Below are 16,767 nucleotides of genomic sequence, written 5' to 3'. Positions count from 1 at the left end.
ATTACTCCTTTGTACAGTATTCTAAGTGAGACTAACAACAGTGAACTATTCAGGTAAAAACTTGCACTTCAACCCTGGAGTCTTCACATGCATGGCTTCTTCTGTGAAACACGCATGGCAATGTATCCAGGGAATATGGAATGGTTTGAGTGGGGAGGAAATTCAAAGCGCATCCAGTCCCACCTGCTGCCAGCGGCAGAGACATCTTCCTGTCCAATCTGGTCCTGAACACTTTGACCGATGGACTCACATCTCCTGCCTCTGTAGAAGTTCAAGTTTCCCATAGTCCCTGTGACTATGTTCAATGAATAACAGGAAGAGTTACGCGAGCAAGATCTGTTTTGTGGAAGTGGAACACCAGCAATGAAGATGTAAAATTGAGGAAGTGACTTCACAGCCGGGAACAACTGCAAATAAAGTGCTGTGAACTGCCGGAGATCCTCCAGCACAGATCAGGTCTAACACTGCCCCTGCACAGAAGCTTCTTCAAGGAGCCCCCTACTAGCAAGGTAAGAGAAATCAATTTACTCTTTGCCCTGGGAGTGTGGGGGTGTCATCTTCCTGTGGTACTCAGGGTTTCTGTACTTAGCAAACACTTCCACACCTCTGAGAAGAAGGGAAGACTGAGAAGCTTCTCCCCAGTCCTGTTGCTCTCCAGAGGCCATATCACCTCAGCAGCCCCGTGGTCAGCTCTGCACACCTCCCACACCACAAAAAGGTAAGTGCATTATCGCAGAGTGCTCGGTACGGGAGAGGGTTGGTGGAAGTACCCTGATAAGTGATCTTGTTTAGTTTTTCTTCTCTTCTTGAAGACTTTCAAGGCAATGAGTCCTGCAAGGGCTACTAACATCGAGCATACAAGGCTTTTTGTCTTTGGAACTGTTCAACCTAAAGAGGGAAGGGTTAGATGGGATATTGGGAAGAAATTCCTCCCTGTGAGGGTGGGCACATCCTGACACAAGCTGCTCCATCCCTGAAAATGTCCAAAGCCAGGTTGGACGGGGCTTGGAGCAACCTAGGAAAGTGGAAAGTGTCCCTGCCCATGGCAGGGGGAGCAAATGGAGAAATCTTAAGGCTTTTTCCAACCCAAATCACACTGGATTGCCCAATTTCCCCTCCCCAGCTCCATCACGGAAAACACCAGAAAAATGAAACTGAAACCTTTTGATAAAAACAAGCTGTCTCAGAAAACATACAGAGCTTTGTTTCTGGCATTGAAACACCAGCTCTCCCCTGCAGTCCACATCTGCCTGCACAGGGAGCTGGGCTGGACTGATTTCTCACTATTTTGGGGGACATTTGCTCCCAAAATCAGCACCCTCACAGTCTGACAGCTGCCTTCTCCCTGCACAATGACTGAGGTGTTCACCAGCAAAGGAATACTAGACCAAACAACTCCCAGCTCCTGCTGCTTCCTTTCCAAACACTCCCTGTAACAGCCCTGTGCCCTTGTATAATGAGGATAGTTTTGAGTCATTCTTTTGAAAAATTCTTAATAATTAAAGTAACACTTGGTTACAATGTCTTGCTGGTATTTCAAGTAATTTGGCTTAATTCGTGTTGCTTCTTTCCCAAGGCACAAGTACACTTGGATTTGCTTCAAACCTTCAGCCACAGCACAATGTTTAAAAAACTCACCAAATTCATTGTGAAACAAATGGATCCAAGCAAAGACCTAGTCCCTGTTGAGAGCATCGCAGACAATGAGCACTACAGGCCTCTCTGTCTACTGAAAAGAAAAAGCAAACCAAAAACCATATTCCACTCAGCTCCCTACTACCAGCGAACAGGGTTCACACTGGATGATGTGCTGCTACCTGGAGAATATGGTAAACTCACAGGTAATGCCCAATTTCATCAATATGATGTTCACAAATTCCACTTGGAATGTGTTTGGGTCATTTATGGCTAAACTCTACCATGTTCCAGCTCTCTTGTGTGTGATATACTTACATTGCTGAGTCTGTGTAATCCTGCTAAAGATTATGCATGGAATTATTTCAGAGTCTCTCCATCAAGACTTCAGCCAATTTACTCTCTCAAAAGTCAGCGCTGACCAAGCTGATGGAGGTCTCAGCATTTCTTTTGACCCTGCAAGCATAGGGCTGAAAGGAGGTGCCTCCTCGTCCAAGGTGTTTTCTGTTACACCACAAAAGAAGAGCATATCACTGGAATCACTGGAGGCATTGAGAAGAGAGAGGTAAGGAGTATTATATGCTCCACTCATCCCACTCCACCCCACACCAGGTTATCAATGGGTTTTCAACAGCCAAAAACCAAGATTAAGACATTAGTGCAGGAATTTCCCCAAACTAGGCCAGGTTAGAAAGGGAATAGAAGGCTCCTCCCTGAATCTTCTCTTCTCCAGGCTGAGACCCTCCACCTCCACAGCTACCCCTGGTGCTCCAGAGCCTTCCCATCCTTCTTCTCTTTTAGACAAATCAACATGGATCACTCCTTCATCCGGCAACTACAGAGAACAGACATCAATTTATATGTGGTCACTGAAATCCTCGAAGCATCAGAAGAGGTCATCTACAAGGAATCCACCAAGGCAGATGGGGGCTTCAGCACCAAATTTTATGCCACACTCTGTGCACAGGTTTGGCTTCTCTCTCCTTCCTTCCCCAACACTTGCATCCAGGTGCTCTAAAAGGTTTTTTTCTTTATCCAGAGAACCAGGGAGGACAAACAAACCATAGTCATACCCAAGGGCTGCACCCTGGCCTTCAGGACCATCCAGCTGCACATTAGAGATGGAGCATGGGGTAAGTAACTTGTAGAAATGACCAATACCTCCATTCAGGAAATGCTGCAGAAGAGGAAGAACACTTTAGGAAGTATCACTCAACCCCAGAACCACGCTCAGCTTGTTTGGAAGAAGATGGAGGCAGTGTGAGGGACAGAAATCACCTGGGAAAGGTCAGATAACACATGCAAGGTCAAAGACGATGTTTGGGGAGGGGCCAGAAAAAGAAAGCAAAGAAAGAAGTCTTAGTTCTGAGTTTCAGGAGCTGCAGAGCTCCTGTTAGTAAATGGCACACAGAGCAGAGTTGGGGTTCTTTCTTTTCCTTTCCTACTCAGAAGAGCCAGGGAGAAAACCAGGTGGGTGACCATAAGTGGGAAAGCTGGTATAGAACACCGTACATGTCCCTTTTATCCTGTTGCAGATCTGCATTATTTCCCAGCAAAAGCTGTGAGACGGGCAACTTATGTAGCTGATGGTAAGTAATGTATTTTACAGCTTCCTCTTGCACAACTTTTACTTGCTTTGGGAAAGATGAAATCTCCCAGCAGAAAACAAACTACCAGGAGCGATGCATTTGCCTCTCCCCTGGGACCTCACAACTGCCCAAATTCCATATTCCATTAAAAACAATCATAAAAGAGTTTCAAACTCTGAGTTTAGAGTTACCAGTGATCTCCTAGTACTCAAGAGACACATTTTGACTCCTTCTGGCTTACAGGTCCCTCACAAGGAATATTAGGAGTAGTGGTGAGAGAAGTGAAAAACCGCTGTCAAATTTTCTCCGAGTTCTCTCCTCACCTGCTGCTCATAATCTTAAACACCATCAAAACTGTCATGAGAGACGACAACCTCCTTCAAGAGCTCAGTCAGAAAGTAAGTGAAGCTTTTCTTATTGCCACAATTTACAAATACACACACATCCAGGACCACACCTCTTGCCCCACAAGTCACCTGCCCTGTGCCACAACTCTCCATCCAAAATGCCCTCATGCAGCACATCTGTCTGATTTGAACTAGCACCAGCCTCAGCTCTCAAATCCTTCCATTTCTTTTCCTTGTTCCCCCAGATGGAAGAACTTTCTGAGGGAAATGATGGTTATGAGCTGAAAACTGAGAGCCCAGACTTAAAAAACCTTTTCAGCACCTTACAGCAGACTCCAAGAGATCGTCGCCTTCTGCTGACCGAGGGAATCACCTACATCCTTGATGCTTTGCATGGTGAGACTTTGGGCATTTAAGAGGGAAATCAAGGCAGGGATGACTCCCTGTCCTGCCAGGCCCTCCTTCCTTCTTCCCATACTCCTCCTCCTCCTCCCCAAGTGGAATCTACATCTGAGACCCATGGAGGGGACAGGAGAGAAACCCCTTGTGCAATTTTAACCATCAGGCATTTCCTCCAAGAAATTATCACCCTTCCCATCCTCTTTACTCTTTCCCATCCTGCTCAACATTCCTATCCCATCAGTAAACTTCGTGGGAGGTTTTGGATCCAAACTCAATTTATTTCTGCAGAGTTAATGGAGGATCAGCTGCTGCTGCTGCTGGAATCCTTGAAAAGGAAGACGGTGCCCCAACAGCTGAAGCTGGTGAGAACATACATCACTTTGAATGGGAAGTGGGGACTATATTAATTCTAGCAACATTTCCATCGTGATGTCACAAGTTGACAACTGATTAAAATCCTGATTTTGCTTTTTTTGTTGTTGCTTTGAAGGTTGAAAACCTCCTGAAACATGACCTGGAGAAGCGGGAGGAGCCTTTCCGTGTGGATGCTGGGCTGCTCTCGTTTTCACATGAGGAGGAACAGGGGTTAACCACGGCCCTGGTGGAGCTGAGCGGAGTGCAGCTCCAGGAAGATGGATATGCTGTCCCTAGGCAGCATCCCTTTGAGGCCACGGCAGCTCTGTTCGTCGCCCTGTATGCCCTCAACCTCCTGAGTGGCTCAGAGTAGGAGGTAACTGGCCCTGCCCAGGGAATCCCTCTGCAAAGTGTTAGTAAATCTCAGCTGGCGAACCAGGTTTCTCTCCCAGTTTCATCCTTGACAATGCTCAAGGCTGCGTTGGCCGAGAAAAGAAAATTTAAGGCAGGAAAATTCATGATGGATGCTAAAGGCTGGATATCCAAGTGGATTTGTCTGTCTGTCTCTCCATGAATGCAGAGGGACAATGGAAAAATCCACAAATCCAAATAATGCCAGGCCTGGCTGTGATGCCTCATGTAATCCTGCTTCCCTGAAAATCCTGCCATTTCTGCAATCAGCAATGGCAAAGGGAAGGGCAAAGGGAAAGGGGAAATGCAAATGAAAAGGGAAAAGAAATGCAAAGTAAACAAAAGCCAAAGGAAAATACCAGGAGTGACTCACTTACCCTGATCCCTCTTTGGTTCAGTGAGGGCATCATGAATTGTTGGTGGTCATGAGGTGGGGGAATCCCAGAGGTTTCACTGACACCTCCGTGGTCCCAGTGCTGCCATTGTCCCTGATATGCTTGAGGGACATGGGTAGCACTTTAGAGCAACCATACCCTCATTACCACTTTATAAATAAAAAAGAACTTCTTGCTACGCAGCCGTGTGTTCTCACAGTCCATTTCTTAATTTCGTGTGATTTTGGTCCCACAGCACGTCTGACAAGCTTGAGATGCTGTAGCAAATATATGGGCACTTAGCTCTGGGGGAAGTCAGTGGTCTCCTCAGGCTGTGGGAGGATTCCTGGAGGTCTGGGGTGCCCACAGCAAGGGGCAGCGCTGCTCACCTGGGTGGGCACTGACGATTTCAGGAGCCCCTCCAAGGGCCAGGCTCTGCCTTACAGCAGCTAGGAGGGGAGCCCGGCCCCAACCTGGGACCCTCATGGGACCCCCTGGCCCCAGTCCCACACCAGACCCATCACAGAACCCCCAGCTCCAACCCGGCTCCTCACGAGACTCCCCAACCTGGTCCAACCCCTCATGGGACCCCCAAGCCCCAGCCTGCTCCCAGTCCCAACCCCGCCTCCTCACCGGACCATTCACTGGACCTCCGATCCCAGCCCAGCCTCTCACGAGATCCCCAGCCCCACACAGGACCCTTCATGGGATCTCCGGTCCCAGCTTGGCCCCTCACGGGACACTTCACAGGATCCCCGGTGCTAGCCCGGCCCCTCAAGGGATCCTCCACGGGATCCCCGGTCACAGCCCGGCTCCTCACGGAGCCCGTCACGGGATCCCCGATCTGACCCCAGCCCGGCCCCTCAAGGGATCCTCTACGGGGTTCTCCGTCACAGCCCGGCTCCTCACGGAGTCCTTCATGGGGATCCCCGATCTGACCCCAGCCCGGCCCCTCACGGGACCTCACGCTTCGCCTCAGCGAAGACTCGCCCTCGCTCGCGCCCCCAAAAGGCGGGAACAGCTCAGAGCGGGGCGGAAACACCCGAAAGCGCTACGGAGATCTCCGAGCGAGAGGCGGAAGGAGCCGAGAGATGCCGGAACACTCCGAGAGGGCTCGGCCAAGGTGCCCGAGAACTAGGCGAAGATCTACGAACGATTACGGAAATACCCGAGAGCGATTACGGAACTCCACGAGCGGGAGAGGCGGAACTCTCCGAGCGGCGCCTGAAATATCCGAAAGCGCTGCGGAACAACCCGAGCGACGGCGGAAACGGCCGAGCGGAAGGCGGAAGGAGACGATCGTGTGTCGCTCGGCGCTCGGCTGGTCGCGCCTGGCGGCCCGTTGTGCAGTGTCACGCCATGAAGCAGGACGGCGCGTCCCGCCGCCGCGGCGACAAGGCCAAGGCACCCCCGGAGGGACCCCCGCCCGCCCCCCCCGACGTCGAGATGCACGAGGAGACGGCGCCGGTGGCCCCCGAGGCGGCCGGGGAGCGGCAGCCGCAGCGGGAGCTGGACGCGATCACGTTGGAGGGTGAGGGGGGGGTGTTGTTCTAATGAGGGTGTCTGTGGCGATGCGGGTGGGAACGGGGGGGTCTTGAGGGTTGAAGGGACTTGGGACAGATGGGGGGAACCCCTGAGAGGGGGGATGCTGGAGGAAGGGGGTTAGGGGGGCTATAGGGAGCCCTGGGGGGTTTGGAGAGGGGAGCAGGGTGGAGGTACCTGAGGGGGGTGGGAGAGGGGCTGGAAAGGTGTTGGAGGAGGGGAATGGGGGGATCAGTGTGGGGAGGGCAGCTGGAGGGGGCTCTGAGGGAAAGAGAAATGGGAGGTGAGCCTGCGGTGGGGAGCACTTTGGGGAAGGGGAGTTGTGGGGCACCGTGTAGGAAAGGGAGAGAGGAGGAGTGTTTTTTAGGAGGAAACACTGTGGAGAAGAGGATGTGAGGTGGTCTGTGAGAGAAAAGGAGTTGGGAGGTTGGTCTTGGGGGCAGTCACCGTGAAAAATGAGAGATGGAGTTGTGTTTTGGGGGTGGTCACTGTGTGGATTGGAGCAGCTCTGTGAGGGAAAGGGAAATGGAGGTGTATTCTGGGGGGACAGGCTGTGAGGGGCAGGGAGGCTGCCGACCTGCTGTAGTGGCACCCATGGGGATGCAGAGGGAGACTGGAGCCCTTGGGGAGGAGGGAGAAGGCTCTGCAAGGGTCTCACCAGCCCCCTGCTCCAATCCGGGACAGCCCTGGGGACAGGTCAGGTACCGGGGACAACACCAAGGCCATGGGCAGAGGGACCCCAGAACAGCGGGACGGGGCAAGGGGGCAGCCCTGACTTTGCTCCGGGGTGCCCCTGGCAGAGGATTTGGGATGATGGGTGTCCGTGTGGCCCCGTAGACATTAAGGAGCACGTGAAGCAGCTGGAGAAGGCGGTGTCAGGGAAGGAGCCGCGCTACGTCCTGCGGGCACTGCGGGCTCTGCCTTCCACCTCCCGCCGCCTCAACCCCAACGTGCTGCACAAGGCCATCCACGGCTTCTTCACCTCCAACTGCACTGTCAGGGACTTCCTGCTCGGATTCCTCGAGGAGGTAGGGACAGGAATGGGGACAGGACACCTGCCCTCACCTCTGCCCTGCTTTGATGAGACTCCCCCTGCAGAGCTGCCCCAGCTCAGGGGTCCCAGCATAGGAAGGATGTGGAGCTGTAGGAGTAAGTCCAGAGGAGGCACCAAGTTGATCACAAGGATGGAACAGCTCTACTGTGAGGAAAAGCTGAAAGAATTGGAATTGTTCTGCCTGGAGAAGATTTAGGGCAGACATAATAGTGGTCTTCTGGTATCTGAAGGAGCAACAGAAAAGATTGAGAGGGACAATTTACAAGGGCTTGAAGTGACAGGACAAGGGGAAATGACTTGCCACTGACAGAGGGCAGGATTAGATTGGATATTGAGAAGAAATTGTTCCCTATCTGGGCAGTGAAGCACTGAAATGGATTTCCCAGTGAAGCTATGGCTGCCCCATCCCTGGAAGTGTACAAGGCCAGGTTGGATGGGGCTTGGAGCTACGTGGCCTAGTGGAAGGTGTCCCTTCCCATGACAGGGGGTGGGACTGGATGAGCTTTAAGGTTCCTCCAACCCAAAACAGGCTGGGATTCCATGATTCTTTCCCTCTCCAAGGAGCCTCTGGAATAGGGCAGTAGGGTCTGGGGACTTTGGGCATGAGCAATCCCTCTGCTCAGACACATATGTGAGCAGGGACAGTCCTTGCAGTCCTGGGCTGGCACCTGTCACACCTGGAGCAGAGTTGTCTTCACACAGGAACAGGGATCCAGAGTTTCTCTCTCCCCTCAGTCCATGGACACAGAAGCTGAGCTGCAGTTCCGCCCACGGACAGGGAAAGCAGCATCAGCCCCTCTCCTGCCAGAGGTGGAGACCTATCTGCAGTTGCTGCTCGTCATCTACCTGATGAACAGCAAGAGGTACCCCGAGGTGAGACCCCCAAGCTATCCCTGCAGCACTCCTGCTCCCCAGAGATCCCTTGGCTCTGCCCTGCACTGTCCCCTCATCCCAGCAGTGTTCACCCCACAGCCTGGGTGGTCTCTGCTCCTCCTAGGATCAGTTCCCCCTGCTCTGACCTCCCTTCCCCTCCCACAGGCTCAGAAGGTGTCTGATGACCTAATGCAGAAGATCAGCTCCCAGAACCGCCGGGCCCTGGACCTGGTGGTGGCCAAGTGTTACTATTACCACTCCCGGATCTACGAATTCCTGAACAAACTCGACGTGGTCCGGAGGTGGGATGAGTCCTGCAAAGGGGAATGTCCCTAGATTTGATGGCCTGTTTTCTCCCTCCTCACTGACTCCCTGTCCCACCCCACAGCTTCCTGCACGCCCGGCTCCGCACGGCCACGCTGCGCCACGACGCCGACGGCCAGGCCACGCTCCTGAACCTGCTCCTGAGGAATTACCTCCACTACAACCTCTATGACCAGGCTGAGAAGCTCGTCTCCAAGTCCGTGTTCCCCGAGCAGGCCAACAACAACGAGTGGGCTCGGTACCTGTACTACACAGGTGAGGGGGGCTCAGTGCCTGCCCTGGCTCCTGGCACCCCACGCCGAGGGCTCTGGTTCCTCGGAGAACCCCTTTGAGCAGCTGGAGGTGGGGCTTCCAGGCAGGATTTGGAGCCCCATCCATGTAGGTCGGGTTGGATTCACTGGGTGGCTTTCCCCACCCGCCCCGTGTGGGCGCAGGGCGGATCAAGGCCATCCAGCTGGAATACTCGGAGGCGCGGCGGACCATGACCAACGCCCTGCGCAAGGCCCCGCAGCACACGGCTGTCGGCTTCAAGCAGACGGTGAGCAGGGAGGGGGCAGGACCTCTCAGATGGGGTCTGAGACCCTTTGGGGTTGGGATCTCACAGGGGTTGGATGTGGGACCTTCTGGAATGTCAGGCCTCATGGAGTTTGGTGTGGGACCTCCCAAGTTTGGGAACTCCAGGCTTGGGATCTCCTGGGATGTCAGGCCCTGTGGAGTTTGATTTGGGACCTTCCAGGTTTGAGACATCCTGGGGACAGGTTTGGGACCTCCTTGGATGTTCGGCCCCATGGAGTCAGTCCCTTCGGACTTGGGACATCCCAGGGTCAAGTCCAGGACCCTGCAGGGTTGGGCTCCACAGGGACAGTCCCAGGCTTGGCACCTTCCAGGAGATCTGGGACCTCCCAGGGTTGAGCTCTCCAGGGACAAGTGTGGGACCTCCCAGGGTAAAGCCCCTTTGGGACAGGTTTGGGGACCTCCTGGGGTGTTGGGCCCTGCAGGGATGACAGGTGTAAGACCTCCTAGGTTTGGAACTTCCCAGGGACAAAACTGAGACCTTCCAGGTCCCACAGGGACAAGAACGGGTTTGGGATCTCCAAACCCAACGGGTTTGGGGTCTTGTGCCCCGTGGGGATGAGTGCAGGACCTCCTGGGGTGTTGGGCCCCTCAGGGATGGGAATGGTTCAGTCCCCACGAGGACTCACCCATGGTCTTGCTGTGCCCCAGGTGCACAAGCTGCTTATCGTGGTGGAGCTGCTCCTCGGGGAGATCCCAGACCGGCTCCAGTTCCGACAGCCCTCACTCAAGCGCTCGCTCATGCCCTACTTCCTGCTGACCCAGGGTACGGCTGCCCCCTCCTGCCTGTCTCTGTCCCTCCTGCAACGTCAGAGAATCATTTCCTGAGTGGGAAGTTCTCTTCTCTCCCCTTGATGGTACTTGGATGCAGATGCCACTTGGGAAGGAAGAGGAGAAGGAGGAAGTCAGCAGCTCTGACTTGCTTTCCCCAATCTTTCTCCTTCCCACATTCCCACCTTCTTCTCTCCAGCTGTCAGGACGGGGAATCTGGCCAAGTTCAACCAAGTCCTTGACCAGTTTGGGGACAAGTTCCAGGCTGATGGCACCTACACCTTGATCATTCGGCTGAGGCACAATGTCATCAAGACAGGTAGGAGGGTGTTTGGGGACCCCCCTGGCTGGGCAGGGCTGGGGGGCTGCATCCCATTCCCTTCTCCCTGCAGGTGTCCGCATGATCAGCCTCTCCTACTCCCGCATCTCCCTGGCTGACATCGCCCAGAAGCTGCAGCTGGACAGCCCTGAGGATGCTGAGTTCATCGTTGCCAAGGTACCACAGGGAGTCCCACCCCTTTGGGGGCCCGGGGTGCCCACAGCCCCCCACCCTGCCCTGTTCCCCTGCACCCCCTCCATGCAGCGCCACTAGGTTTGGGTTGAGGCTCCTCCAGGGAAAACTGGGGACATTCAGGGCACCACCTCCCTGCTCTGTGCGCTGTGTCCCAAGCCCTTGGGGACACTCCCTGCCCCTGCCCTGCCCTGCCCCATGCCTGGGCTCACAGGCCATCCGGGACGGCGTGATCGAGGCCAGCATCAACCACGAGAAGGGCTACGTCCAGTCCAAGGAGATGATTGACATCTACTCCACGCGGGAGCCCCAGCTGGCCTTCCACCAGCGCATCTCCTTCTGCCTTGACATCCACAACATGTCTGTGAAGGTGAGCACAGCATGTCCTGTGTCCCTGGGGGGACAGCAGGACACAGGTCAGGCTGGCTCAGCTTTGAGCTCATCTTCCTCCACCCTTTTTTCACCAGGCTATGAGGTTCCCACCCAAATCTTACAACAAGGACTTGGAATCTGCAGAGGTGAGATCCAAACAGGGTCTCTGTAGCCACGGGAAAGATGGGGCTCCTGTCCCCACCTGCCACCAACCTCGGTCTTTGCTTTCCAGGAGCGCCGGGAGCGTGAGCAGCAGGACCTGGAGTTTGCCAAGGAGATGGCAGAGGATGATGACGATGGTTTTCCGTGACCCTAGGCCCTGGCTGTATTTTTTTTATTTGTCCCTTGGACAGATGGTGGCTGAGCAGGGCCCTCCGTCCCCCCCAGACCCCCTTTTATAAATCCCTGCATGTCTGTACTGTGGGAGGGGACACGGGGGGTTCCCTGGGCCCGCACCCTCCGACCACCTGCACCCGTGGTGGGACCCCCCCTCCCCAATAAACATCCTTAAAAGGATCCCTGTGGTGACATCAGAACTGATGCCGGGGGGGCTGTGAGGGGAATGGGGCTGGAGGGGGCAGGAGTGGGGTCTCCAGTGGTGCCCCTCCAGCTCCAATGAAAACAACGGGGTCAAACTTTGTTAAACTTCAATTATGACTTTTAAAATAAAAGATGGAAAAACACCAGCCTGGCTGGCTCCTGCCGTGGGTTTGTTGGGGTGGGGAGGGGGCATGGGGCTGGTTTGGGGTCTCTGCTCCCACCCCAGGGCTGGGCACCAGGGACGGGACTGGATCTGGCTCAGGCCCTCCTGGGGGACTGAAGCTTTGTCCCAGGAGGATTCTATTGAGAAAGGCACAGAGCCAGGCTGGGCTCCCCTTGTGCCCCACAACACCGGCCCTGGCGTGATGGGGACAAGGGGACATGCAGCCACTCCAGGTCCGTCCTGTCAGCATCTGGGATGAGTTCTCTGAGAAAGTCTGGGAATCACCGGGACAGCAGCCAGGGCTGCAGGTCAAGTGTGGGGCTGCCCCAGCCCATTCCTGCTCGGAAGGAGACCAGGGAAGGTGAGAGCCCAGCCAGACTCCCTGGGAGCGCTGGTGTTGGCAGAGGACAGGAAAGGGCTGAGGGTACCCAGGTTGGGCCCCATGAAGAAGAAATGGTACCTCGAGGCCAAAACAGGATGGGGTGGGTCACTGGACTGAGCAGCTCCAACCCCACCAGGGATGAGGGGGTGTGCTGGGCCAGCTCCACCCCCCACCCCCAACACCCACTGAGTTTCGGATCTGAAATCACTTCCTTCCTTGGAAAGCTGACGGGGGCTTTGGGTGCTGATTCAACCCCCCACACCCCCATCACAATTCCTGAAAGCACCATCCTGCTGAGAGGGCAGATCTGTTCTGGGGTGATCCTGTGGGTGCTCAGAGTGAAGGGACCATGCTGAGCCCCTCAAAGGCCACTGGCTCTCTCTGGCTCCAGGGAAGGCACAGGCAGATCAGGGGGGGCTGTTTCTCCCAAAATCCTAGGTCCTTTCACACATCTGTAGGGCAGAACACTCAGTGCTGCCAGGTTTGAAGGGAGGTCATCAGTAGGTTTCTGAGTTAACACCTGGCTGTGCCAGGAAGGCTCTGCTTGGAACTCATGGATTGGCTGCAGCTGATGGGGGTTTATTTCCCAACTGGAAGTAGGAACTTCCAGAACTTCCAGCCTCCGGGACTGATGCTGTGGCTGCACCCCACAAACAGTACCCCACAAACTACCCCATGGGATGTGTGGTCCATCCCAGTGCCCACCAACATCTGCAACCCATAGGGATGGGGTTCCCTGTCCCCATCCCTGTCCCTATCCCTGTCCCTATCCCTATCCCCACAGCCTTCAGGAGGGCAGCAATGGGACCCAGCCAGGGGTCAGGGGTGCAGAATGAGCCTCCCAGCCCAACACTGCCCTGGGGTCACCTTGTGTGGGGTTGTGAGGAGAGTGAGTGCCTCCCGTGCCCCATCCAGCCTGTGCCGGGCAAGAGCTGGCCAGCTGGCACTGGCCCAACAGATCCTGGAAGGACTTGCGGGAATCAGCACGAGCCAAAATTCCCACGTCAGCACAGCAGGGCCTTTAGCAGCCACCCTTTGCCTAGGGTCTTCCCTGAAGGGGTAAGGGGGGATTGGCCCCTTGTGGGTGGGGTCAGCCTGATGTGGCTGGTGCTCAGCACTGCGCATGGGGACACTGGGCACTAATCAGCCCCACGGTGCCCAGCAGGGCGGGGTCTGGCCCCATGGAGCTGCCTCAGGCAGCCACAGCCCTGGGCAGGTACCTGGACCAGGTCACACCTTGGCCACCTCGAGCTGGTGCCACCACCATGAAGGTCACACTGCCAGCACTCGCCCTGATTCTGGGGTGAGGGTCTCAGGCAGCTGACAGGCAGCGATGCCCACATGTGCTGAGGATGGGGACAACCCCAGAGCGAAGCGACAGCGGCAGCGAGAAGCCACTATCCCCTTGCCTGGTCACCTGCGAGTGACACTGTGAGTGACCCTGCGAGTGACCCTGTGCATGACCCTGCTGTGCTGGGCACTGGCCCACCTGGCCAGTGCATTGGGAGCCCTGAGAGCAGGTTAATGAGTCACCAGGGCACCACCTGCCCTGTCCCGGCAACCTCCTCAGTGTCTGGGTTCCACCAGGCGCCTGTGGCCACACTGAGGGGCACTGCTGCCCACCGGCCCCGGGAAAGCCCCGCGGTGTGGTCGCAGCCGAGCACCCGCTTCTCGGGATTTGCATGCTGTGATTAAGGCAGTGAAGCAATCGCACTCTTGCCTCATCGGTGAGAATCCCCGAGGCCCGTGCGCTATAAATGCCCCGATCGATGAGCAGAGCCGGGCAGGAGCGAGCGGAGCCGGGCCGGGCTGGGCAGGGCCGCACCGCACAGAGGAGGAGACACCGAGCCGGGCACCCACCATGTGCTTCCTCACCCGTGAGTACCCAGCACCCTCCGCAGCACACCCATCTCCCGCTGCTCCCTTTGCACCCGCTTCCCCTGCTGCTCTCACTGCGCCCAAACCACCCCTAAACCCCACTTTGTCCATAGCACCCACTGCCCCCACGGCACCCAGACCACCCACTCTATGAGCAGCACTCACCCTCCCCACTGCACCCAGCACACCCAGAGCACCATAAACCCACCCTACCTGTAGCACCTGCTGGACCGACACAGCCAGAGCCCTCTGCTGCTGATCCCTGCACCAGTGGGATGCAGAGAACACTTGTCCCTCTCCCTTTTGGGGTCTCTGCCCCTTCCCCAGGCGATGCTGCTGCCACCATCCCCAGGGTGGTTCTGGTTGCTGAGCCCATCCTGGGCATAGGATCGGGGCTCTCTGGGGTGTCCGGTGGGCACTGAGCCGCTGTCCCCACAGGTGGGCTGGCACTGCTGCTGGTTGCGCTGCTGTGGGCACCGTGGCGGGTGCTGCACGGGGCACCGCTGACTGAGCTCTCGGGGGACCAGGACTTCCAGCTCTTCCTGCAGAGGAACCTCGAGTTCACCCGCAAGATCCTCGGGGATGTGGCCGCGCTGCAGCGCGTGGTGGTGAGTCCCACACGCTGTGGAGGGGGGATGGCAACCACTGCGGGGTCACAGATAAGGTGACCTTCCCCTCCCTGGCCTTATCGGCACCGCAGGGCCAGGAGTCAGCGGTGTCCCCTGCACTGCCCAAGGATCAGCCCTGCGGTGCTGGGGCATGCACTGGGGACATGTGGTGACTTTCCTGGGCACACACTTGCCAGGGTAGCCACACCTCCATCCCCATTGTACCAGGTCCATTCCATCCCCTTCCTCCTCCTGGCTGGGCTGCAGAGGGTCCCACAGCCGAGGGGTGGGATGCTGTAGGGTGCTGAGGGTGTTGGGATCCTCTGGCTGTCCTGACCCCGTCCCCTTTGTCCACAGTGTGACACCTTCCAGCTGTGCAAGGAGGACGAGCTGCTGCTGGTGCAGCAGGACCTGGACATCACACAGGCGCCTCTGGAGCAATGTCACAAGCGCACCTTCCAGGCAGTGAGTACAGGCAGCCCATCCCTGCCACAAGCTGGTCAGCTCTGTCATGGCTCGGGGCACTCCAAAGTCCCCTGTGTCTTGGTGGCCAGGTGACCAACCCCACTGACCACACCATGCCCACCACAGGAGACCTGCTTCAGCCAGATCCGTGCCGGGCTCCGCATCTACCACAGCTCCCTGGCCACCATCCGGGATCTGCTGCCCGGGCATGCTGGGCTGATGGAGACCCTGCAGCTGGACATGGCCAATCTGTCCTCCAACATCCAGCAGCAGGTGAGGGGACAAAGGTGGACTTTGTGGGGACAGGTGGGTAAAGGAGGTGCTGCATCACAAAGGATGGGTGAAAATGGTGGGGGCTACATCCCTGGGAAGGACACACAGGGGCAGAGGGATGTCTTGAGGTCTGGAGCTGATTTTGCTGCCTCTGCCCGGCTGCAGATGGAGGACCTGGGCCTGGCCACGGTGACATACCCCATGGAGAACCAGGACTCCCTCCCCACCTTCTCCTCCCACTTCCAACACCAAGTCGGAGGCTTCTTCATCCTGGCCAACTTCCAGCGGTTCCTGGAGACGGCATACCGGGCACTGCGGCACCTCGCCAACCTCTGACCCCTGTTCGTGGATGTCCCACCTGAGGGACATCCCAGGAGCACCCCATTTTCTGCTTATTTAATATTTATGGCTATTTAATATTTATCTGTCTGGGGATGCTCCCCCACCCACGGCCCCGGGCAGGTGCCAGGGGATCCCGCGGTGTATCCATGCACAGATACCTGTGCAGAATCACCCTTGTTTAATATTTAAACACAAGAGTATCTCTGCTATGAGGTTCTGGAGCTGGGCTGAGCCCCCGCAGCTGCTGCTGGCACTGTCTGTGCCTCAGTTTCCCCACAGCTCATGCTGCTGGGGCTGCTGCAGCATCCCACAGGAAACCACCTTCATCTGAGGATGAGGATGCTCCAGAGCAGCATCTCCCTGTCCAGGCTGCAGCCTGCAGGGAGACATCTGATGGGTGTTATTTCTAGTAATTAATATTTATTAGCCATTAGGGGCAGGAGGGAGGATGGAAGAACCATAGGGATGCAGCAGCCTCACCAGGATGAGGTTTTCAAGGGAGCCCTAGCACCTTGAGGAGCTGCATCTCTGCTCTGTCCCCCTTCCCTGCTAAACTTGGAGTACTTCTTGCAGTTTAACTTATTTGTGCCCATCCCTGGCCGGAAAGAGCCACTTGGGCACAGCCCCATCCTCCTGAGCCTGACGCAGCCCCGGTCCCGTGGCTGTGTGGGAGCTCTGAGCGTGGGGGGTTTTGTACTGTATTTACTGCTGCAGCTGGGTGAACCCCGAGAAACACCCGCTATCTTTTTTCTATGTGATAAAAATGGAAATAAACTCTATTTTTGCACTCTCTCTCTGTTCCGCTGTCTCTTGCCTGCATGGGAGGGATGCAGAGTGGCCAGGGTGTGGGGACATGGGGACAGAGACATGGGGGACGAGGAAACGGGACTTTGGGGCCAGGCTGTGTCTGCTGGTGGTGGCTCAGAAAGATGAAATGCAGCACCCCCAGTGCCCCCACCCCACAGCCTGAGCCCCCCCGAGGGC

General features: G+C 56.2%; 3 protein-coding genes across 6 annotated transcripts; all 3 read left to right on the top strand.

The window, feature by feature from the left end:
* Positions 1–366: 366 nt before the first annotated feature.
* On the top strand, positions 367–5,315 carry LOC146426630 (gasdermin-A3-like). 3 transcript variants are annotated; one of them, XM_085083409.1, is made up of 11 exons: positions 367–509; positions 590–718; positions 1,577–1,841; positions 2,005–2,200; positions 2,437–2,602; positions 2,675–2,768; positions 3,171–3,224; positions 3,468–3,622; positions 3,817–3,967; positions 4,262–4,335; positions 4,464–5,315. In XM_085083409.1, the coding sequence occupies exons 3-11, from the start codon at positions 1,622–1,624 to the stop codon at positions 4,698–4,700; spliced, it is 1,347 nt and encodes a 448-aa protein (XP_084939535.1). In that variant the 5' UTR covers positions 367–509; positions 590–718; positions 1,577–1,621; the 3' UTR covers positions 4,701–5,315. The 3 variants fall into 3 exon arrangements, with proteins under 3 accessions (XP_084939535.1, XP_084939538.1, XP_084939536.1); XM_085083410.1 differs by having other exon boundaries at positions 382–509; positions 615–718; XM_085083412.1 differs by lacking the exon at positions 590–718 and having other exon boundaries at positions 372–509.
* Positions 5,316–6,406: 1,091 nt separating this feature from the next.
* PSMD3 (proteasome 26S subunit, non-ATPase 3) lies at positions 6,407–11,818 on the top strand. 2 transcript variants are annotated; one of them, XM_085083400.1, is made up of 12 exons: positions 6,407–6,643; positions 7,492–7,682; positions 8,411–8,581; positions 8,747–8,883; positions 8,970–9,160; positions 9,340–9,443; positions 10,130–10,244; positions 10,449–10,568; positions 10,642–10,745; positions 10,975–11,130; positions 11,228–11,278; positions 11,365–11,818. In XM_085083400.1, exons 1-12 carry the CDS (start codon positions 6,472–6,474, stop codon positions 11,440–11,442), a joined length of 1,590 nt encoding a protein of 529 aa, XP_084939526.1. In that variant the 5' UTR covers positions 6,407–6,471; the 3' UTR covers positions 11,443–11,818. The 2 variants fall into 2 exon arrangements, with proteins under 2 accessions (XP_084939526.1, XP_084939527.1); XM_085083401.1 differs by having other exon boundaries at positions 6,409–6,643; positions 8,444–8,581.
* A 2,006-nt stretch (positions 11,819–13,824) lies between these two features.
* On the top strand, positions 13,825–16,515 carry CSF3 (colony stimulating factor 3). The gene is made up of 5 exons (XM_085039931.1): positions 13,825–14,094; positions 14,534–14,703; positions 15,061–15,168; positions 15,295–15,441; positions 15,607–16,515. The coding sequence occupies exons 1-5, from the start codon at positions 14,079–14,081 to the stop codon at positions 15,775–15,777; spliced, it is 612 nt and encodes a 203-aa protein (XP_084896057.1). The 5' UTR covers positions 13,825–14,078; the 3' UTR covers positions 15,778–16,515.
* Positions 16,516–16,767: the final 252 nt, after the last annotated feature.

This window comes from Lichenostomus cassidix, chromosome 27, assembly GCF_008360975.1.
Source record: "Lichenostomus cassidix isolate B80296 chromosome 27, HeHo_3.0, whole genome shotgun sequence".
Classification (NCBI taxonomy): Eukaryota; Metazoa; Chordata; class Aves; order Passeriformes; family Meliphagidae; genus Lichenostomus; species Lichenostomus cassidix.
The sequence above is the reverse complement of the archived record's forward strand: the minus strand, read 5'-3'. Positions and strand labels throughout refer to the sequence as shown.